Source organism: Channa argus, chromosome 18 (genome assembly GCF_033026475.1).
Source record: "Channa argus isolate prfri chromosome 18, Channa argus male v1.0, whole genome shotgun sequence".
Classification (NCBI taxonomy): Eukaryota; Metazoa; Chordata; class Actinopteri; order Anabantiformes; family Channidae; genus Channa; species Channa argus.
This window is the reverse complement of record NC_090214.1, coordinates 3,946,776-3,970,722: the sequence shown is the minus strand read 5'-3', so window position 1 is coordinate 3,970,722 and position 23,947 is coordinate 3,946,776. Positions and strand designations below refer to the sequence as shown.

At 41.3% G+C, this 23,947-nt stretch overlaps 2 protein-coding genes across 3 annotated transcripts in view; both read right to left on the bottom strand.

Moving 5' to 3' along the window:
- Positions 1-10,427: 10,427 nt before the first annotated feature.
- On the bottom strand, positions 10,428-14,937 carry LOC137103981 (zinc finger protein 703-like). Its single transcript, XM_067484764.1, has 2 exons — positions 14,265-14,937; positions 10,428-13,468 (listed from the first exon to the last, which is right to left on the bottom strand). Exons 1-2 carry the CDS (start codon positions 14,505-14,507, stop codon positions 11,891-11,893), a joined length of 1,821 nt encoding a protein of 606 aa, XP_067340865.1. The 5' UTR covers positions 14,508-14,937; the 3' UTR covers positions 10,428-11,890.
- A 2,001-nt stretch (positions 14,938-16,938) lies between these two features.
- c18h2orf42 (chromosome 18 C2orf42 homolog) overlaps positions 16,939-23,947 on the bottom strand; it is a 90,820-nt gene continuing 83,811 nt past the window's right edge. For both annotated transcript variants that reach the window (XM_067484762.1, XM_067484763.1), the window contains one exon: positions 16,939-18,659. In XM_067484762.1, the coding sequence (XP_067340863.1) occupies positions 18,622-18,659 (38 nt within the window). In that variant the 3' untranslated portion in view covers positions 16,939-18,621. The remainder of the gene's footprint in view (positions 18,660-23,947) is intronic.

Sequence of the window (23,947 nt, the reverse complement as noted above, 5' to 3'; positions counted from 1 at the left end):
GCCATTTCCTCGCTTTAAACTCCAGGAGTCGCTGTTGCAGCATTAACATCAGGGCAGGTTTTTCTTGTCTTTGTGGAAAAGACTTGTCAGAGTTCATTAAGTATCCAGGAGACAATGGCACAGCCAGCACTGCAAGTGAGCAGCTAGTTAGCCTGCCATTAATCATGGTTGACAAGGAACAAGGGGTTAAAAGGTGGGAAAGCTGCTGCAGACTCTGTCAGTGAGTTTATCCTGCAGTTACAGCAGAGCTGTGAGACCTGGAGAATTGATCTGTTTACTGGTTTAAGTTTCCAGATAAATGTAATCAGTGCTTATTTATGGAGTCTTGGAAAACACACTTTCATAATTACTACAATTTACTAGCTATAACAACAGTACCAACAATCGTTTCCATCACTGTTTGACTAGAATTTGAGTGGCCAGGTGAGATTTGAGCATGAAATACAAATTTAAATGTACAATAAACAAATGTCCAGATAATGTTTTTCACCTCTGTGTAAACAGTGGAGCCAAAAATTGTGGCCAGTGTCACGTTCGTTTCTGCTCTTTACACTGAATAACTTGTGATTTAAACTGTGCAAGCAGTGCGGTTTTCTTAGGGTTAGACACAAAGAAATATGAGGTGCAGGTGAGAATTTGGCACTAAAGATGGTTACGGTGAGTGAAACAGCTGTGGTTTGGCTCAAAAATCGCTATTTTCTTTTAAGACTTTAAAGAGTCTGTGCTCCACTTTATCGTTCACTACACTTTCTAGATGTGACCAAACAGTAATATATATCTGTACATTGTACTCTGTCGTATTTCAAAGGACAGTCCCCAAAGTATCAGAGTAAAAGTATTCATTATGGGGAAAATGATAATGAACTAGATCATTATTTTTACTGATGAATTAGCATAAATGACATTTCTAACATGGAAACATTATTTATTTATTGGGTCTGAAATGCATTTAGTTAATTATATTCTCAAATGTTTCTTGCAAAGAACCTCATTTTGCACTAATTACATATGGACATAGAGATATAGTTAGTAGACAAAAATTTTTCAATTCAGATTAAAATCTACTTAGAGTCTTTTCATCAGTGCACAGTAGATGTGTGCACAGGCAGGTAAACAGTTCAACATATATGGAGTCATTTTCCACAAAATGTCCACTATTACCTCAGTTTAAATACTTAAAAAAAGAGAGAGAATAAACATTTTAACGACAATTAGTGCTAATAAGAGCACTTATGGAAAATTAGGAAATTGCAGACAGAAAACACTGCATTAACACTGAAGGTCTCCTTCCCGTTGCTAATGTATTCTAGGTTTCCTGAAGAGAACATGTAGCTTGATACTACTTCCAAACATAATAGAAACAGAGAACTCTAATTTGAATGTATTTTACGTTGCGATGATTTCCATGGGAGAAATTGCTCCATTTAGCACTTTGAAATACCTAGAAAGGTTAATGAAGGCCACATGAAATGCTTCTTTCCAAGAAGCTTCTTACTCATATTATTTGAACATAAAGTGCCTGTAAAATGAAGCAGTGCTATAAAATACTAGCGATACTCAATTCTACAAAGTATTTAACTATGTGGTGTAATGTAAGGTAGCATTCGTTTGAAATACTGGGAGAGATTTTTTCTTTTGAGCAGAGTCAGGCTGTTTACGTTTTTCCTAGTCTTTAGTCTAAGCCAAATATCCTTCCCTCGGCTCTGTCTTTTAGCGAACAAATGCAAGAATGGTATCAATCTTCTTGTCTCGCTCTTTGCAAGGAATCAACTAAGCGTATATCTGTAAGTATTCTTTTAAACAAGGATTGATTATTAGATTAAATCAAGCATTAGCTGATGCCCACTGCCTCTATTTGTGTGCAACAGAAAGAGTGTGACTCTTTCTGTTGCCTTTGCCTTCTGAGAAACATCTCTTTCTGTAGGCAGAAGCCTTTTCAGTGCCTGTCAGATATTCCAGCACAGAAAGACGGAGAACAAGGAAGGCAAAGAGAAAGGAGGGTGCTGTGTGTGTGTGTGTGTGTGTGTGTGTGAGTGAGAGAGTGCAAAAATGGTACTTCTGACGGGGGAAGATTGAAGTCCTGTTAAGTGCTCTGCTTGAAAGCATGTCTGGCCTCATTAGCTGTCAGTTGTAACAATACTGAACTGGCAGTGAAGACAGGTTGGAGTCTAGTGGTCATAAATCACTTCTCGACAGCTGCTTGACAAGCTGGGAACCAGTACACAGGCACGGGCACCGTCTCAGCCTCGACACTGCACAGGCACACAGCCGTGCACACCGAAGTCAAAGAAGTCATTGCTCTTGCACTGAAATTACCTGGAAAAGAGGGCGTTTTGTTAAAAAGGAAATTGCTTTCCTTTCGCGTGTGCCCGCATACATCTACGTGCACTCACATGTAAGCCCTCATCTCCTGTGCATGTTCATTCTTGGCTGTGTGCATTAGCTAAATGAGCAGTGGCTGCAGTGGCTTCTGTCGGGGCGGGAGGGGTAAAGAGCGAGGCCCACAGGTCATTAATCATGGCCCCTGACATGCAGAGCAGGAGGCCAAGGCTCCTCTACGCATACAGCTGCCAGGCCACACTCAAGGCAAAGGCGATGTGTTGACCCTCGGACGCCCCCACTCACTGTGCCCGTGGCTCTCATCTGTCCACTTCCCTTACCGTTTGTGTCAGTCATGTGTGGGGTCCGACCAGACAGAAACTGCAATGGTGGAAGTCACTGCAATGCCACAGTGGGCCGCTACTCAATAGGCCTGGTCGGCTGTAGCTCAGTTGCTGAAGCAGTTGACCACGGACCACAGGGTCAGTGGTTCGATCCCCGTTCCCAGCTACATGTCGAAGTGTCCTGAACCCCATGTTGCTCCCGGTGGCTCAGGTGAGCACCTTGCATAGCAGCCAACGCCATCGGTGTGTGTGTGTGTGTGAATGGGAATCAACATTGTAAAGTGCTTTGGATAAAAGCGCTATATAAGCAACTATTTACCATTTAGACACTAGAGCCAAAAAAATAAAAAATCCTGGCTCGGATTTACTCCCATTTACGGGTCGATCCATCCATTGTCTTCTGCTTACTGTAGAGTCAGCAGGTGGCGGTGGCAGCAGCTTCAGCAGCTTTACTCCTAGCTGCCTCTAGATGTCTGAAATAAAGTCTTATTCTTTCAGATATTTCCCAAATGTTGTGATGAGGGTTGGTCCAAAGGCCGGTACATTAAAAGCTTTGCCTTCATCACAAAGCTCCACTGCACCTTCTGCAGTATTGCAGACTTGAGCTTCTGCTTATGACATAAACAGCAATTTTTTTTTACAGGGGCTGCGGTTAAAGACCAGTTTACACTTCTAAATTTAGTCAAGCCTGCAAACCTGGTCGGACTCTGTGCAAAAATATGTACGTCCACGTTCAGCCCAAAAATGCGTGCACGTGCTGACTGCACATCTGCCAGACAAATGAAGTGGCCACATGTTTCTTGCACCCTAGGAATGTAGTTTCATCACAATTTCAGGAGCCCTGTTTCATGTTTATCATGCTTTGTAATCTGCATGTGTGGAATGAACACACTGGTCTGAGGGCAAGTGGAAAGTATAAACTGGCCTTCAGTAATAGATAAAGTCCTCAAATAATGCTCATAGGCTTCTGTTAGCTTAACATTACCGGATTATAATATTTCACCTGTAACTTAACTAATACGGTTGTAAGAAAACGTATTGGCTCTGCTTGGTTTTCCTGGTTTAAATTGGCCATGAAAAGGGATCTGATCTTCACTTTAGTTATAAATATGTTATTATTAAGTAACACACATTAAGCCTACGGTGCCATTACGTTTTTGTGCTACTGTATTATCATTGCATTGGTATATACGGCACAGATGTATTATAGGGTCCGGCAGGTTTTAGCCTGATCAGGTACCAAGCGTTTTGCCCAGATCGACTTTGTTGAACTGTTTAATGAAGTAGAGAACTTTGACTCCAAAACCAGGGACCTCGAGTGTAGATTATTTCCTTCAACATAAACTTTCACTCTCGGTTGGACTTCGATTCCACATTCCCATGAAGATAAGCCAAACACAGTTTCCACATCCAGAACAGCTCAAATACCGCAGAACACAAAAACTAATGTGCCATCTCATCCCCTGACATGACATCACCCGGGCCTACAGCTGCTTGAAAATGGTGAAAGCCAGTGAGGCTGTGAGACACTGGAACACTGTTTCATCATTCACAGCCACTAAATCAACAAGTCCAAGCACAAGACATCTGTTGAAAGCGGATTCCTTATCTGTCTTCCAAATTTATTCGGAGAACATCTGGAGTTCTGAGAAAAACTCTCAAAGAAGGCTCATGTGTCTGCACTGTAGACCAGGTGATCTATTACAGCCTGAAACCTGCTTTCTGTGACTGCAGTGCACCTGAAGGAAACCAGATAGACGTCTTAAAGTGCTTTTCATCAGAACAAAACTGTTGAATCACAGCAAACATTTTGCATTATTAACCTGAACAGGCACTTGCTGGCTACACCCATCAAGCTGTTTATTGCTGCAAACTTACAACCCCAAAGTTTTACACTGACGGATATTCTACCGAAATTTTTATAAATTTTTTTAAAAATGTTTGAGAAAAAACGAATTTCTTGTTGATAATCTTGGCGTCAGGGTTGGGAATCTAATAATATTTTAATATTCTTATATCTTATATATTCTTACATTGATTGCATGTATGAACATGACAAAAATGATATAGCCTTTTGTTCTGGCAGCTTAGAGCTATTATAATATATTTAAAATGTAGCCTAACAAGAGTAAAGAGGAATATTTCTGCTGGGCAACCTCAACCAAATTATGTGTAATAAGTTGAGTGGGAGGATGCTGGAGTGTGAACTTATTCAAAGCATCTTGGCTACAATGGGGAGGAATCAGTAATAAAATAACAATAATAAATATAATAATAAAACAAAATATATATACATCCAGAATGTATTCACGGCAACTTTTTTCACAGTTTGTTATGTTACAGCCTTTTTCCAAAATGGGTAAAATTCCTTATTTTCCAGAAACGTTTACAAGCAATACCCCATAATGATAATGTGAAAGGAATTTGTTTGAAATCTTTGCAAATCTAAAATCAATCAATCAATACATCCCATATATAGCCCAATGTAATGTTTCTTGTCTTCAGAGGTAACACAATTTGTTATTTAGTAGTTACTATTTAGTAAGCAATGCTGACTACTGCTGTTAGAGCCACAGATTAGGATCAGGTTCACCAAATGGTCGAGTGCTATTATTGTTAATAATTACAAAGTTCAGGCTGTGTTTTAGGTCAATGGTTATTTAATAGATCAACAGAAAATAAACACTTTGATTAGTTTTTTCCGATAAGAGTTTTTTGAATTTATTTTTTGTGATCCATGATTGTAAATGAATAGTTTCTTCACTGTTTAATATACAAAGCTACACGTTTGATGATTCTGGCTTTGGGACCTTGGGATGTACATGAATCACAGTGGTTTGTTGAGAAAATGACTAATCAGTTAATTGAGAAAAGAATAAAAAATGTAATTAGTAGCAGTCCTCGTTTTGTACCGTTTTATTTTTCCAGCTTTTCTCTGTAAGCTTGTTTTTTAGCCTTCAGCATTTTTTTTCAACACACACACACACACACACACACACACACATCCTGTCTGCTCTAAGTTAGTGGCAGAGATCAGGTCTGCTGGTTAGACTAAACAACAGCATTTGAGTGGATTTGCTCTCCTCCATTAATCATCCTGACAGCTTGAAAAACAACATTTCCTCCTTAATGACTGTATTTGAGTAATCATGTCTGCTTATTTCCACGCAAGCATCTCATACTCAGTCTCTCGCTCTCTCCTTCTTTCTGTTGCCATCCATGTGTGTGTATTTTGGAGCCTTGTTCAAACCTCCCAAGTCTGTGGCATGGCTCTGGGTCACGCCGGCCAATTACAGCCGGTTACATTCATGAAGAGGGTGAAATACCATAAGGAATGAGAAAATGTGACCATGAGGATCCAGATGCGGAAGGCAGAGGCCGGTGTCACCCCCCCACGTGCGGCTAACCCACCAGCACCCGCTGGCCTCCAGACCTCCGTTAGGTCGCTGCCAAAGCACGTTTTTCCGTTAAGCACCGGGTCTGTGATGCATGAGAGCTGACAACTGAGCTAGGAGCCCTCCGAGCACAGCCAGATCAAAACCAGCTGAGGCCATGCACACTAGCAGAGTAGCTATAATTGCGTTTGCCCTTTTGTACACCACTAAGCTCCCGCTGTTACGTTTTTTTTTTTGTTGTTGTTTTTTTTAAACATCAGGCAGTGTTTTCAGGCTTGAGGAAAGAAAGGTGGAATAAATATCGGTGGTTCCATGTGAAGAGATAAAAATACCTGCTCAAATGTGGGCTGATTTATTGTCGGACATGGAGACTTTAATGTACAAGATCTACAGTGCATCAGCTCGGTTTGACAGTGGTTTTGTGGAGTATCTTTCTGAAAGTGAGAAAAGTGTATTTTCAACATTTCTCCCCAGCCCGTGGGTGGATGTAAGTGATGGGTTTATGGCGGTTTAGAAACATCAGTATAGCATGGCTGACATCTGTGTCCTCTTTATTTTTGGACCACTTGAAAAGCCCTCATAGCAGGATGATGGATGAAGTGATAAAGTTGGAGAGAAGACAAAATGAAAGCAGAAGAGTCCATTTCTGGGAAGCACTTCAAGATCCGTAACTCACAGATCATTCAGAGAGAGCATCAAGGCAGGTTTTTGTAATTTGGGACTTAATGGTTTTAATGAAAGGAGCTCTTTAACTATTTCTGAGAGAAAAGTCCTAAAATAGTAAATTCTACACATTTAAGAAGTTAAAGTTTAAATCAAACTCTCTTGATACTTCCTCCACGTCATTTGGCGTCTCTTTTGTTTTGGCTGATAGAGAGGTTAAAGGCTTGTCATGTAATGAAGGAGCAGCTCCGGCAGTCTGTCATCATTAATCACTGGGGCTGTCAGGCTGCATCCAGGACTTACTCAGACCAACCGGGACGACGGCCCTCACCTCCAAGAACAACACCCAGAGACTTTTTATACATTACAGCAAAAAATATGTCTGCTGCTCTCTGGGTTTAATTTAGAGTGCTAAATAAAAGAGCTGTGGTAACCCAGAGATTAGAGGAGCAGAATTTCTATGTGATGGATGAATCCTCTGGTTGACTGTGGGCGGGAGACGTGACCTGCACTCCGTCCCCAACAACTACTTAGTTGCCTTACAGCAGGACGTTTGGCCTCTTAGTGGTGAGTTGTTAAAGAAGCATAAAGGAAAGTATTGCTGGAAAATTGCATAAATGATAAGTTCACTTCTAAATGTTTTTGTGGGAACTCCAAAAAGATATTTAATATTTAGTTACTGCAAGAATGAAATCGTAAGTAAGGGACTGTCTAAAAATGACTCAGGTGGGAAATAGGGGGAAATCTTATGTTTCACCTTTTAACAAGGGATAAGACACTTATTTGAGGTTGACCGTGGTCACTGTCTTAGGTGTTGTTGTGGTTTTACTTTAGCCTTATTTAAGAGGGTACCAGTCCCAAGCCCGGACAAAAAAATAGGAGGGTTGCGTCAGGAAGGGCATCCGGCGTAAAAACACAAGGCAAATCAACGTGCGGAACATGTTCCGCTGTGGCGACCCCTAAAGTGACAAGCCGAAAGCCGTTGATTTGATTTGATTTTAGCCAGAGTTCAAGCTAATTCATACTTTGTGGATCTGTGACAGGTTGGCCTCTCTATGGACGTTCACATGCAGCCCAAAAATCTGTGTATGCATGGCCTGTACCAACTGTGCACGTGCCAGGAAAGTAAACTAGCTACACAGTTCGTAAATCAAAAATGAGTAAAGTTTATTTTAACGTCCTTGATGCTATTGATGTGAACGGGGAGCACACATACTGTTTTTGGTTTGTCACTTTCTCTTTGGCTTGTCATATTCCAGTGGAATACAAATACGAAATACGCGATTTTTCCCTCCGTTGCAACTGTCCAGAGATGCCACCGTGTTTTATGATGAGCATGTGTGGAACGTGTCCATGTGCACATCCCCAAATGTAGTAAAAACACATGCGACGCCACGTGTGTATCCGAATTTGCCTTTAGCATAAAAAACGGATGAAAACTCAAAGTACGACTGTCCTTGTGAATTAGCAGATCCTGCATGGCAACGTTTGTTTTTAACAAAGTTGCTTGGTATTGGGATTTAATTTCTGCAGGTAGCTCCACAGTTACATTTTCTTTGTCTTCATCTCTTCCCATCTCAACCTAAACTGCATGATTTAATGCAATTTAATTTCATAATTTAATTCTGCATGTGTGACTTAACTTGACATTGTGTATTGAAATCCAAAGCTTCTTAAAGCTGTTAAACTACTGAAGAAGTTACACGGCTGGGTTTTGTCAGTATAGGAGCAGAAGATGTTGTATCTGGATATGCATGTTATTGCAAAATAAAACTTGTATGATCCATGGTGCATCCTTTAGATTCAACTTTTTTTAACCACACATTTCACAATGGACTGAATGAAATATTAACGTGGGATCATCCCCAGAATCTCCCCAGCTCCTTATTCTGACCAGCCCCTCAGCAGGAACAACAAATACAAAACCCATTCTGTTCTCTGACCTTGCAGATCATTTTTGTACAGTACCACTGTACAAGTATCACTTGTATTTACTTGGGACTAGACTTATTAATTAAACTAACTCTAAGCCAAAAACTTTAGTCAAACACTAAAATAAACGAACCAGACATTTAGTACTATAAGCCAATAATGTTTCCTCGTATTGATACTCTACTCGAAGGACAAGCAGGTTTCATCGGACACCAATAGGTGGCATCCCAGTCCAACAGTATATTTAAACACCTTTTATTTTTTTTTTAAAACAGTAAACACAGCTGACTGAAAATCCTAGAAAAGTATACTGAAATGAAACTAATGGTAAAACCAAAATACCCTGAAAGCTCATCTCCGAGACCGGCAGGGTCTGAGAGGAGTGAGACACTGTGGTATCAGCAGCCAGCCCATTTCTTTGACTTAATAAATGAGGCATGTCCGTTTTCTGGGACATATCTTGTAATGTGAAACCTCCAGAGCGGGCCAACAGGATCTCGTGCCCTCCTGTCGAACTCCACATAACAACATCTCAGACCACTGAAACAGGAGCGATCTCTCTTATTACAGCGGGAACAGGCTGTTTTGACTCCTGTGGGTCCCTTGTCAAAGTTGCGAGTGACCTGTGTGGGTCATCTATACTTTGCCAGGGGTGTCACAGTGTCATGTTGCTAGGAAATGGCGTATTACTGCTGTCAATCACGTGGCCGCCGTAGTAACTCGAGCAACTGTCAGGACTTCATCTTGAACAGGAAGCAGCAGAGTGGCTCTGATGCTTATCGTGATCATACGGTATGTGTGGGTTACACGCTGATGGCTTAGACATCTCTAATCTGCCTCAGCGTGCACAGAAGTCACCATTTTCATAAAAACACTAAACATTCAAGCCTGGAAAAAAAAAAAAGGATGATATTGCTTTAAGGTGACAAAGCATTCAGTGCAGAGCAGAGGAAAGTGAGCCGAATCCCTGTGGTCTGCTTACAAGCTCACTGTCGACACAGTGAAAAACATAGTGGCAGTAAAGCACACCCAAAGTCATCCATCATGTGATTCTTTCTCAGTAAAAATAGCCTCTTGTACAAATACGCTCACCATTAAAGCCCGGCTGAGAGATGTGTCTGCTGACAAAACATACATCTTCCTTTCACTACTTTGCCTCCTTTTCCCTTTATAGGTAGAATTCTGTCAGCTGGGATGACTGCTGAGGACATTTTTCATTTTTATCTTTTTTCAGAGAGAATCCAAAATGTTCAGTCCTTTTTAAAAAAAAATAAATAAAAAAATGGAAATGAATGTGAATAGAGACACTGTATCATCCCCACACGGGTTAAAATGATGTAAGTGGGAAATTGCGATGAACATAAGAATGATCATCAAAATTAATTAGACTGACAGTAAATAATAGCTCAAATTAAACACTGAATTATGGTGACGGAACCCTGATTGAACCTGAAACAAATAAAGTGAATTTCTTTGTTTATCTTATTATATGCTGTATTCATTCTGTGATGTTCACTTCTTTTGTTTGCTTTTGCAAAATGTGCCTTATCATAAAGACTTACTGTTGTTGATGGTTAAGTCATAAAACGGTATAGTAACTAATAAAGATGTGACAATGATTTTTTTTGTGTGCACTTTTTTGAATGGCTTCAGTGTGTGACTGCAGTCACTAGTGGGCATCTTTGTCCACCCCAACAGTGACATGCAGCAAATGTTTCGATTCAAGCTGCCCGTGTAATGAAAAGCTGACAACAGAAATGGAGACAACAGAAAATACATCTTCAGTGTGATTTATTTAACAAAATATGACCTCCCCTTGTTCCAATTTTTACAAAAAATATCACATCTCAGTTTTATTGATTTGCTGTGAAAATTAAAAAGAAAAAAAAGAAAAAAAAGAAAATCAAAAAGCTGAGAGTAGTTCAGAGAGAGACAAAGAGAGATGTGATTTCAACATTCATTCTTGAAGAAGTGTTAAGACACGACATGTTCAACATCTGCTCTCTGGCTTCCCACATGTCTGCTCAGAGGACTGGAAAATGAGAATAGATTTATATGGTAAACATGAAAGCCAGATTCCTGGTGTAAAATAAATACAACTTCTCAGTAGAAATAAACAACACATAAAGAACCAAAACAAATCATCACAAACCATGGGGGTGATAAGCAGTTATGTGTGTATGTTGTGTCAAGCTTAACATGCATCTCTTGCAGGAAGAAAGCGACTGTGGCCAGACTTGCATCAGCCCACGGCTGCAGCTTATTGCCGTCCCTGCCACACTGCATTTTTCTGCACTAAATCATCATCATTTGCAGCGAGAACCCTGAACATCCAAGAGCTATTACACAGCATCCAACCATCAATTTGCCAAGCCCATGGGGCGGCAAAAGTCACGTAAGGACAGTCGTGTCTGTTGCAAAAGTATCCGAGTGATGTGCAGACATGCAAGAGCCACGTGTGTGTCCTCTGATATGAGTGGAGCCTGATCAGAATCATCAAATTTCATATGTAATGTGTAAAGGAGGTGTGAAGAGGCTCTCAAGTCAAAAAGCCAGCGCTTCTGTATGAGTTCCACACAAATCCAGTCTTAAGTCACAAGAAGCAGCATCTTGTGTCAATTAGGTACTAACTTTAAGTAACAGTTAGACATTCTGGGAAATAGACATACTGGTTTTCTGGCAGAGGATTAGATGAAAGAAGTGATACCACTGTCATGTGTTTCCATGACATATGAAGCTACAGCCAGCAGCTAATAGACTGGAAACAGGGTTTGCAGTTAGCCTGGCTTGGTCCATAGGGAAAAGCCTACTATAGTTTGACACTGGTTTACACTTGAGCTATAAAAGTAAGGGTTTGAAATTGCTTGCGTTTAATAACATGTTAGATCTAAAAAAAAAAACAAAAAAAACACCAACTGAAGCATAAAAAAACCACTATTTGCTGTTTTATGAAGGCTTGTTTGCTCAGACCCCCTTGTTGTTTCCTGCATATATTCCCAGATCGCAAATTGCTGTACTTATTATTTGGTTTTGAGTTTTACAGCTGCTGCTTCCTTCATATAGGGCCCAGCTAGTTGCTTTCAGTGTAGGTGCTAAGCTAAGTTAGCACGCTGCTGGCTGTAGGTTGAAATTTAAGAGAAAGATGCAAGTGTAGTGTAAAACGTTCCCCCAGGAAGCATATCGGCACATTTCCCAAATTGCCGGACTATTCCTTTAAGCATGTGAGCTGATGGCGTATCACTGGTAGCCCAGAGCAGATGCTGATCCGAGTCTTTGACCGTACAGAGCGTAATGAGGGTAGTAGGGCCCTGTGGTGGGCAGAGAGTGCAGAGAAATGGAGGAGGGCCCAGGGGGCAGATGGACCTTACTGTAAGGGTGATAGCGTGCTAAACCCAAGCTGGGGGGAGCCCTGAGAGAGAGGGAGCTAGGTATGGAGCCTGGGCTGCTCTGGTGGGGCAGGTGAAGGTGGCAGGAGGCAGGTCCGGAAGAGGAAACAGATAGCAGCTTACTGTCCATTCCCACAGGCAGGGCTGTGTGTGTGCGCAGGTGAGCCAGGAGCTCGTCTGACGTGGCGAAACGTTTGTCGCACGGCCCCCCCGCCGAGACCCAGTTGCAGGCGTGAGGCAGGGGGTCGTTGGGGAGCATGAAGCCGTACGTGTAGAGAGGGTGAGAGAGGGAGGAGGACGCGCTGGATGACAGGGAGCTTTGGTGGAGGGAGTGGAGTGGGTGGGATGGGTACACCAATGGAAAGCTTGGTTTGAGGGTGGAGGAAGGGTCATGTATGCAGGAGTTGCAGTTGCTTCCTCCAAGATGGGATACGCTTGGGTAGCTTAGACAGTAGGGGTCCCTGCATAAACCCTGCATGAACGAAGGAGGAGAGGCACCTGTGAGAGGGCTGGAGCTCGGGTGCTTTCCTGGAACTCCCAGACTTCCCACACTGAGGCCCGACTTTGTTGGGTCCAACCCATGTAGAAACTGAGACGAGTAGCCTGCATAGGCCCCCACGACAGATCCGTGGTAGCCCATGTTGGAAGAGGGCAGGGGGAAGAGGGGTTGGCTTGACTTGTAAGGAGAAATGGGGGTAATGTTTCCTGGGCCGAGGTTAGGATGGGCAGACTCTGCTTTACCTCCCTCGTGGTTGGAGCCGCCATCAGAGCTGCCATTACTGCAGTTTGTGCTAGCTCGGACGTGGCTAGAGTTTGCACGGTCTGGACTGTCCGAGTTGGACTTATTTACTTCAGTGTCTTTTCTGGGATGATGATTATTGTTCGTGCTGGTAGGACTGCCCTGCTCGCGTGCAGCCTCTCCGTTCGCGGTCTGGCAGTGTGACGTGGGCTGTCCAAGAGGGGACTGGCTGTGTTTGTGAGCCTGCTGCTGCTGCTGCTGCTGCTGCTGCTGCTGCTGCTGCTGAGTGTGTCCTGGTGGAGTGCTGCTGCTGGCTCTGGAACTGCTGGGTGAAGCAGCATGGGGCGGGTAGGACTGCTGGCCATTGGCTGAATTTCCATTAGAGGTAACATTATTGCTGGGAACCCTGAACCCAACTTTATCACTATTGCTGCTGTTGGAGCTGCTGCTGGTTCCTGCATCTCTGCGACCATCTCCACCACCTTTGTTGTAGGGCTTGAAGCTAGACTTGTCCTCCAAGGAGGAACGGTGCTCCCCGAGCTTCAGGTTGGACACGGATGACCGACTGCCGGGTTCCTTGTCCCCCTGACTGCAGGAGGAGCTTAGCTTGGAGGAGGACGGAGGGTCGGGTTTACCAATCTGAGAACAGGTCTGTGCCAGCAGAGCCAGAGGACTCTTCTTGGCATCCAGCTACAACAAAATATAGATTCTCATTAGCTCTGTAAACATATTCACCCAATGAAATTACATCGACGTAGTCATGTGATTATCTGTAGGTGTGTGAATAAGGGCTGCAACTGACTTCGTTTTCAAATACAAATGTCTATTGAATATCAGAGAAAAGTGACAAATGAACAACAACACATGAGAGGACCAAGGGGATGTCTTCAATTTAGTGTTTTTAGAGTTACAACAATTAGACCATTAATAGGTTTATTATAACAAACAAATAGTTATTGCAATAACTATTACAAAATGCCAAATATTCTATTCACAAATACAAGTAAATATAATGCCTTGAAAAAAAAAGAACGGCATTAAATCCTCACGATGAATCTGTCAATAACAACACGTGATTCATTGTTTATTAGGGAAACTGAACTAATCAGCATATAATTCATTTATCTTGCCTTGACTGGGTTTGATTTCAGACCAGACGCCTGTTATGTAAGTTGTCTATAAAAACAGAAAATTTGATGGACATCAGCTTTTCTTTGTTGTCCCAGCAAACATGTTGTCACTCAGGTCAAAGTTAAATGGAAGGCGAAAGATATAAATAAGATAGATATTTTCCTTGAGTTGAGGAATATCTTTTTACGCATGTGGAATTTTAATCAAGTTTTTGTCTGCGTCGGTTGCGCAACACATTAAAAACTTTACATCTTTACATTGTCGCCACACTGCTGGGAAAAACTGAGACACTATTTTGCCAAAGTAGAAACAATAAACGTGTTTTAAAAAAAATGTAGTAAAACACGTTCAATACCTCGATGCTGACTGGCGCGGACGTCAGAGGCTGTAAATATTCCGGGTGTAGCAAGTGTCCAGTGTGCGCAGTCAACATCTTGATAACTCGGATTGGAAGCCGCTTTGCCTGTCGAAGTGGGTCCAGAGGAGTCAACTGAGAGACCACGGCACCGGGGCGAGGGTGTTTCCCGTCTTTGGTCTCACTGAGCTCGATCCGCTTTCTTACACGATCTGCAGCTGATCCAGGAGGGAGATATTTCATTGGAGACCGAGCGCTGCGCTTTTTGGGGTGTGCGTTACTTGTTATTATAGTCCAATGGGGTTTAATAAAGGCTGTTGTAATCCATGAATCCGCACCAGTGATGTCCCAGTACACAGCTGGACGTCCTTAAATGTCCCGAAGGACCCGCTCCACCTTCATCCCCGACACGGCTCCTACTCCAAATTTTAATTTGAAACCAAAAAGGACAAGTCCGCCGGGTGAAATACAGCAGGCAAAACTGGACTCTGTCCTTTCTTTCTGAGCCACGAACGATCTGCGTGGACTTCGTAGATCCCCGGTGCAGAGAGAGGAAACGTCCCTGTGCGTGTCTTCGCTCCGGACCTCAGCAGCGCACTGATCACAGCGGGCGGACTTCAAAGTGAAGCAGCCGCGGTGCGTCCGCTTGGTGGCCGCTTCAGGAGCGAGGTGGGCGGGGAGGAGATGCGTAAAGGCGGGGCCACGGCCTCCGCACGAGACAACGCCCACTCCCTTCACTGGGACGCTCGGTGGCGCATTCAGTGGTACTTAAGTACAGTTGTGTAGTTTGTCCACTTTACTTGAGGATTTTCCATTTTCTGCCACTTCATACTAGATTTCAGAGGCAAATGTGGTACTTTTAGTCCATTCTATTTATTTGATGACTACAGTTTCTATTCGCTTTTTGGAATACGCTTAATTAAAAAAAAAAAAACAGTATAATCTTAAAACTTAAAGTACTTTAAATTTAGATGAAAGTTTTCTTTAGCAGCTGCAGCATTACAGTGTCAAACATCACTGCATCAGCTGTCACTTTAGCACTAATGAATGCAGGAGCCTGTGAGATTGATGATTTACTTACTAAAACGATCTGAGTACTTGTTCTACCACTGATTACGTTTAGCTGCACTTTGCTTGCGTATTTGCATTTTTGGCTGGTGTGTACTTACTAATACTCTACTACATCACAATATAGTATTTGTTCCAGCAGTTCAAAAAGACTACATTTTCATGTACCATATAGTACTTTACTTGTAGTTTAATGCTCTTTTTCTTGCTACTTCCTACTTCTACTATATCACAGGTCCAACAAAAATATTATACTCATTTATGGGGCTTTGTGTACCCAATATTTCAAGAAGAACAGACACAATACTGGACAGTATTTTAGGTATTTCTTCATGTAACATTACATGGAAGTACTTATGGTTCTAAGTTAATATATGGAAGACAGTGGGAGGTTTGATACCCCTACTAATAAACACACACTGCCCAAACAGGAATCAAGTTGAAGATGGGTAGAGTCGCCCTAATGTAGCACTTATAAAGTCTGGACATATGTTTGGACAAAAGGCAGCTGTGGGAAACTCTGACAGCATTTTTTTTCATTATTATTACAGACTGTGGACCACAAATGATGAGGTTCAATCTCAGCATGCAGTTTTTTTTATACATGATAAAATATTTGACATTTGACCAATTCAAAGGTTAGTCTAAATGAAACCACACCATTGTGAATATGTGGAAAGCCTAACTTTGCTCAAAATGTCAGACGGGATCATATAATTTCCAAATTCACAATTCAAGGCATGGTTGTGAACTTTGACCCAGAGGAGTCTGTTGACAACTTCACAGAGAAGGATACTGTGAGTGTACTGGGATGTGGTGCATAAACCTCTTATTAAAACTAAAAATTCTTTTTGTGAGTATGATGATGCAGAGAACAAAGTCAGTGAGCAGTGGAAGTGAGTTATATGGTCACATGAGTCATCATTCAGTCTGTCGTCAACAAGCAGATAAGTACATGGCGGGCACTAAAATGGTTTCGCTAATCCAGATGCTTGTACTTCATACAAGTCATGGCTAAGATTTTCCAAATGGGAGGCGTGCCACAGAGTTTTTAGTCCCTCTCTGAGTCATAACTCAGTCAAACTCCAGAATTTGGCTGAAAATCTTTTTTTTTTTTTTTTTTTAAAAGTTGTCTTCACCATCAAGGTAATAGTTGTCTGTACACGCGCCAGTACATTGCAAACAGGAGATACTAGCAGACAATTTGGCGTACGTGACATGGTGACACTGAGGTCAAATGTGAGCTACACATAATTGGGCATCGGAATCTAGAAACTACAGACACGCTTGCAGCTCTGTGCAGCAGCATTTTTGAGTATAAAGTATGAGACGAACTGCAATTTTGACCTGACGATGGTGGTAGAGACAAAGTCACGGGGTCTTCAAAGTTATTACAGTGAACATGATCCTCGGCTACAGGCGTCACGGCAAGTCATCCATCAACTAGTTATCAAGACATCTCATTTAAAACTACAAACATCAAGCCAGAGGATCACAATCATCATCATTATAATCATCATCATGATCATGGAACCATTAATGTCTGTACAAACAAGGTCAATAGGGTTTTTAGAGGAATCCATCCAATCGGGAGCCAAACTGAAAGTGGAATTTCTGAGTTGCATTTCAGAAATAAGCAAATCTCATCCAAACTCAAATTAAGAATTCTAACATTGCTAATAACTGACAATGCCTTGGAAAGTCTTGGAGAGTCTTTTTATTAAACAACAAACAACCGAAACATCAAATATTGTAGGTAATTCAACATTTGCATCTTGGGCAGCCTTTAACAGCACCATTTCCCATAAGCCCCACGTGTTTGGGGCTAAAGGTTACAGCTCAAAAGACGAGCTGAGTCCGTGAGTGAGTCTTTTACTCACTAAAAAAAGTGAGTCTTTTTTAGTTGCTAACAATAAATCATTGATTAACTTTGTTAAAACTAACAATAGCCAGTTCTGAAGTGGCTGAACGATACTAGAAGTTTGCTAACATATGCCAACAGCGTAAAAATTTCACAATGCCTAATGTCAATTTGGATACCATGGCCCAAAATATCCCAATAAAAGTGGATTTATTTCAACATGAACTCTTTAATTCCATTCCAGCAACGGCTGTGAGGTGGAGCCTTCAGGAAATAACAATGGTATTATTGACCGAAACAAACAATATTGTGTCCAAAAAAATAATAATAAATGACGGCATGCAGTACAATGAAATGTTAGGTAAAAAATGTGAAAGGAGAGATTGTGTGAGCTGTGTTGCTAAAGCTAAAAGAATGAGGGGCCTCACAGTTTGTCATAATGAATCATCACCATCAATCATCATCGTGACAATCTAGAAACTATTTACATACTGCTGTGTGGCTGTCACCGAGATGTAAAAAACAAAACTCTCTCATCATGTGATTATGACTTCTGAGATAAAAACTTTTTTTCCAAGCCATTTTGTTTGAACCTTTCACTAAAGAAGCTCAGGTATGCTTTGCTTTAATATTATGGGGTGGCAGATCATTTGTCTTTTAGCTTTTGCTCTGAACATATTTGAGCAGTAAAAAAAAAAATCAATTCAAATCAAGTACACTGAGCATGTGACACTGGAGTCGTTTTTTTTTATTAATTCATGCCATTTTTACCAGTGAAGAAAATGTGATAAAGACAGATCGCCTCTATATTAATGGTTCTATAAATCTGGAATGTTAATAACTTTATTGCATTACCGCCTGCTGACTGACTTTACAATGAGCTAATTTTGTTAACCTAATTATACAATGAATTGGTTAAAGTACTTAAAAATTACAGCTGACAAGAACTATTATCAGCTGCCTAAAATAGTCTGAGTCTTGGGGGCTTTGAGTCTCTGACTCCTCTGCAGCCTCAATTGAGTGCAAAATTATTTCTAATCCCTCATAACCTGTGGGCAAAACACTGCATATAATGTGAATTAGCCGACAGATATTTGTACATTTCTTGCAGCATCCTCTGTAATCTTCAAAAGCAATAGCTCACATGTAAATATACAGAAAGGGTATTAAATTAATACCTATGTAAGCACTCGGTTTCTTGAAAATGTGTGGTTTATTTTGAAAACCCTCTGTTTTCAAATGCTTACAGGCCGTGTTAACAATCCCAAATTAGCATTACGTCACTGTTTAAAAAAAGCATTTGGTTAAAATAACTGTTGCCTTGACCTCGTGCCCCGAACAGCAGAACAGCTACTCACAGCCATCCATCAATGTTCTATCTGTGATAAGAAGCAGAGAGTGGGAGCAGCATCTCATCAGGAAACAAGGTCACAGTCTGCACCACCGAACTGGAGACGGCACTTTGCCTTTGGGGAGAAGCAGAAACAGCAGGAGCAGAGGCTTGGGTTAATAAATGTTGGTACCATATGGTAGAAGGCAAATTAATAATTATACGAAATGCATCAATTAATCAATATACTGTACGTCTGTAAATTAAACGTTGAGTTATCAGGGCCTCTCTTATAGAGAAACTATACTTTTGTAGTTCGTATGTGTGTTAAAAACTGTGGAAAGTGTGTAAACTAAGGCAGGTATGTATCATTCTGTAATGCAAGGTCAATAAAAATACAGATGAGGGAGTTGGCGGATTTGTTCCGAGGTAGAAAATACAAAATATAAAGTCGACAAAGCTGAATCCAAGGTGCCGTGAGTTGCCATTTGTAAATACAGTGTGAGGATAATAACCATTGCTGGTTCAGTGGTTATGTTTAGTGACTAAAAGTGACAGCAAACACTAAAAGCAGCCACTTTCTTACTCTCTACAACTGATAACGTGACCTCTTGTGAAAAGGAACGCAAACCTATAGAGAATAGCCAACTCTGCAAGCTACTATATCAAACCTGTTCCATAAAACACGCGTTTCTCTGCTCCTCAGAACCATTTTCATAGGAAACCTATTCCAAACTGGATCATGTTCCGATGCAGCATTATTTTTTAATGAATAAAGGGCTACATTTATTAACAGAAACTGCTTTGCAAGGGTTGAGGTGGATGGCAGATCTGCTAAGTGCAGGACTGCCACACCACAGACTCAAGTTTGACTCCAGGATTTAGACATTTAGGCAAAAAAAGAAAAAAAAAGAAAAACCCACTTCGGTTAAGGTTTGGAAAGATGTGGTTTTCTTTAAAAGTTAATAAACATATTATATTTGATGTCACAGTTAAGTTTTTTCCAATTGAGCCAGACCGCAGTCTTTTCCGAACCTTGTTTTAACGGTTCTGTTGATGGGTGTCCATATTAAACACTGCTACAAAACGTGAGCTGAACATGTGTAAAAGAAATCACAGAAACCTTAAGCCTCTGTTACGAGTCTGTCCAGAGGCTCTAATAGACTTCCCCGAGTTTTACATACACATGTCCACAGTCCACACGCACACACCGAGATCTGTTTTAGGTCTGCATACCCAGAATACACACTGGGAACTGTAACTACCTGAAATGTACTGCAAAGCCGCTTTGCTTTACACATTTGTGATTAAGATTTAGGCAAACTGATGAGGCTATTTAAGTTTTTCCCATCTGCAGGCTGCCACATGCTGATCAGTCAGCACAAAGCAGACCTTTTCATAAGGAGTAAAAAGTGCTGCATAAAGACCCATAATAAAGCAGGAGTTTTATTACAAATCCGTGTTTTAGTTTCTCTCTGTCAATTTGAAGGATTTATATTGTTATTCACTTGACGAAAACGTGGCATACTAACATCACAGCTACAGTTTTTATGTTTGAGTGTTAAGGTTACGTATTGTAAATGAGAGGAAAGACTGAGATAAATCGAGGCAAAGCCACACGAAAAGCCAAAGGAGGTCAAGTACCGAGAAGCAGGCCACAGTAAACAATAGGGCTCTTCTCTTCGACTTCTCATGACTTGCCTTGAAGTTGGTCGTTAGCAAGCAGTGGCACAGTTTCTGAGTGATTACTGCTTCCTGTTGTTGCCTAATTTGGGACCAGTTTCCCCACTGTTCCCTTGTGTGAAAAACACAATCAAAGCGGCTGCACATGGCAAAACGATTGAACCAGATTTGAGACATGAGCTGAAACCTGTTTTTAAAAAACCTGTTTGGGCTGCGCCAAAAGGCAAAGAGTGATTGATAGTGCCTTCATTTTTCTTTCATGTGATACCTAATAAAGCAATGAATGCGGAAATGCATGGTAGACCTCTATAGAACAGCAGCTTCTTGTTTTTTTAATGTACAATCGATATCTGTTGTAATGTATGAAACAGCTGTTCTTCTCTTTAAACTTTAGCCTCCTCGGCATTGTCATATTTAGCCGGTGACTGTCACTTTCAAGCAGTTTCTAACTATCTCGCACGAAGCATCAAATTGTGCAGCACTTTCTCCCCGTCTGTCTGTTAAACACTGGCTTATCTTCTTCACAATGATGTGTCTGTATCTGCATTCACAACCTTTCTAAGAAGGACGTGTTCAGTGATGCTGCCCTGTCTACCTGTCCAAACGATTTGCTCTCAAATACTGAATTAATCAAAGCCCTTTTCAATCCTTTGTACACACAGACAGGGCTCACAAACGCACATATTCTCTGTGGCACAGATGCATTTTGCGTGTCCTGTGGGTGGAACGATCTAGAGAGATCAGGCTGCCAGAGGACGCCAGCCTGCAATCAGATTGTACTGTGGTGTTCAGTGAAATTTCATCTGACATCAAAGATGTTTTTTCACACCCCTCTAGACTTGGCTCTTTGTCAAGGATCTTATTCCAAAAACTCAGAGCTGCCTGCTGGCTACCGTGTACTCTAAAAAAAACAAGCAGTACCAGAGAAGGGTTCTTCTTTTAACTGCTTTCAAAAGCAGCACATACATAGTTGTAGTTTCTTTTTATTAAATTAAATGTTATTTCTGCCTCCATAAGGTGAAAAGAAAGCTTCTAATGCAAGTCGTGAGCATAGATGCCCGGACAGAATTTATGACCTTGTTGAATCAGCGTTACTCCAGTTAGATTTAAGGACTAAGGAGCGTCTTGTACTATATTGTACTAATCCACTGTGTGGAAGCCAAGATAATACTATGTCAGGTATTGATAATTAACATTCTCTTTAATGTGTATTAGAGATATCTTTCAGCCATTTTCACACAAATGTAACCTCTGAGTTGCTTGTCTAAGTTTTTTTTTCAGTAGTGAGCTGACATCAAAGTCCGTCCAAAACTTTCCACTGAAATCATGGTTAGTAAGGCTGCATTCGGGAACGGAAACAGTTCCCATAGAAACTATTCGGGTGCATTCATGGGGGAATCCAAGATGGCGGTCGTTAGTTACAGTATGTGGCTGTTGCACTGTTGCTACTCATTAAGTGGGTAACCAGCTAGTTCAATCAGGTTCTAATTGCATCATAATTGCTGTGTATTTTAGGTTGTTATAGTATAAATACATGAGGGATTTAGGTCTAAACAACACTTTTTATGCGTATTAATCAATGTCATTATGAAATTCTTCATAAACTGCTGATGAAGGTGGTTTTTATGTTGACACCACTACATTCGACCAAGTGTGAGAGATCGTAACTTCATGAGATCCCTGAAAAGTCAGAAGTTGACGCGTTGCCGAGTTTTCCAGTTTAAACGAGACATGAACACTTCATAATATTAATTAGCAAAAACACACTGAGTGTGTAAGTTAAAGCCTATTTATAAATTACAAATCAGCAAATTTGTTGCTGCAAATGGTGTTTGTAGTGTTAATACTGCTCCGTTGGATCCGTTTCAGGTAATCTATAAAAACAAAGCTTTTTTTGGGCCACCTACAAAACTAGTCTGTGTTTTTAACATCGTTTAGAATGCATTTATTAAACATATGCAGACTGATGTTCACAGTTGTTTTCACTGTGGTGAAAAGACTTTTCACTCTTCGGGGCATTTTAGATCTAGTGGACATTTTCTTGACTGTTGCAGAGAAATTGATTTTGACTGCACAGCCCCGGAGGCACTAAACAAACCTTTCCAATGCTCCCTGTAGCCTTTATTCCACACAGTAGCCAAGTAATCATTTACCATTGATTCCCCTGCTTTTCACAACCCATCAACAGATGCAAAGAGAAAGCGAAGCTTATCCCATTTGCCAGGGCTTATGACACTGATTTAGTGCAGTGTGTAGGAAAATCACAACTGAAGAGTTTCTAAAATGATGATAGCGGAGGAAAACTCGACAATTGAGAAGAGCCAGGAGTTGTTCAAGCTAAAAGTCAATGTTAACAAGCAACCCGATCTGGTTTCTCCTCAATCTTTCACTTCCCTTGTTAAGACTGAAATTGAGATACGCATGGTATTAGGTCAAATTCATGGACGTTATCGTTTGTGGTGGAAAACGGTCCGATGGTGTTTTCACAATGTGGCAACATAGCAGATGACAAACTTTAGAAATGTGTTTGCAATTATACGTATTTTCCCGAATCCACTTTATGATTCACACAGGTTTCCTAGGCAAATAATGAAAAAGAGGGTGACACAGAAGTCATTTGTTATGATACCGGGTTCCATTAATCATGAACCTGTCTATGAATTCAAAGCAGCAGCGTTTTGCCGTAACCGAGTGCTGAACCAGGATCTATGTCACACATTGATTCCCCCTGTTCAATAAGTTCCTTAGATCGAAAACCCCCTGGGTTATTTAAACAGAGCGACAGAGGGAGGAAAAAATTAAAGATTGGAGGAGGAAGCAGCGAGGGCGTCGCTTTGCTCCCTGCGTGCATCCTCACTTTGATGGCTTTATTTACTTAACCTCAGCACAATCCCCATTCATAAATGTCAGGAATCCATGCACCATTTAGAAACTCAAATGTGAGCTACACCAAACATGGGCTGTGTTCCTGCATACAGCCGCATAATCATAAGTCAGCAGCAACCACTTCAACCCAAAACACACCATTACAGGAGGTGAAATGCTCGTCAGCGTTAGTCCCACATCTGTCATTGCACATCACACACACACACGACACGCCTCCTCAGCTTTCCCTCTAGACATGCCAACAAAGCAGAGAAAGTCTGTCATAACACTTGACTTGTGGCTTCACAGACTATGGCAACATTGGAAGGTGGTAAATGAGATTGCCTTCTTTATTTGTATTGCTCTCTTTATGAATAAATCAAACCTAGAGCGGACATGTTGCACACTAACTCTGAATAGACTCAAACTACCCTGCAGTTACTTTGCATCTGTTGAGGAGAGAACCTCTTTTTCAGTCTTTTGGACATGCACTATGTCCTGAAGGCAAAAGGTGTCTGGTTTCAAGCTTCGTGACAGGTTCAGAGAAGCTGAGTGAGTTGAGGGTGCCCATACTGCGCCTGTCAGTCATAGAGGGGGGCAAAGAAGCCATTGTTGTCAAACCACTTGTCAGGCTTTGATGTTACAAAGGACAGAAGAGCTCACTTAAAGGGCAATTATTGTGTGAGGAAATCAACGCCTACCAGCCGTTTCATTTCAGACAAATCAGTCTTACCTGGCTGCAGCAGTCTAATTTACTCTCTGCGTTATATTTGAATGCAGAGATCAAGATCAAGGATGCAGTTTCTGCTGCTGCTCGGCCGCAACATACATCAGTGTTGGAGAGAAGGGGGAATTATTTCAACTGAAAGCAGTATT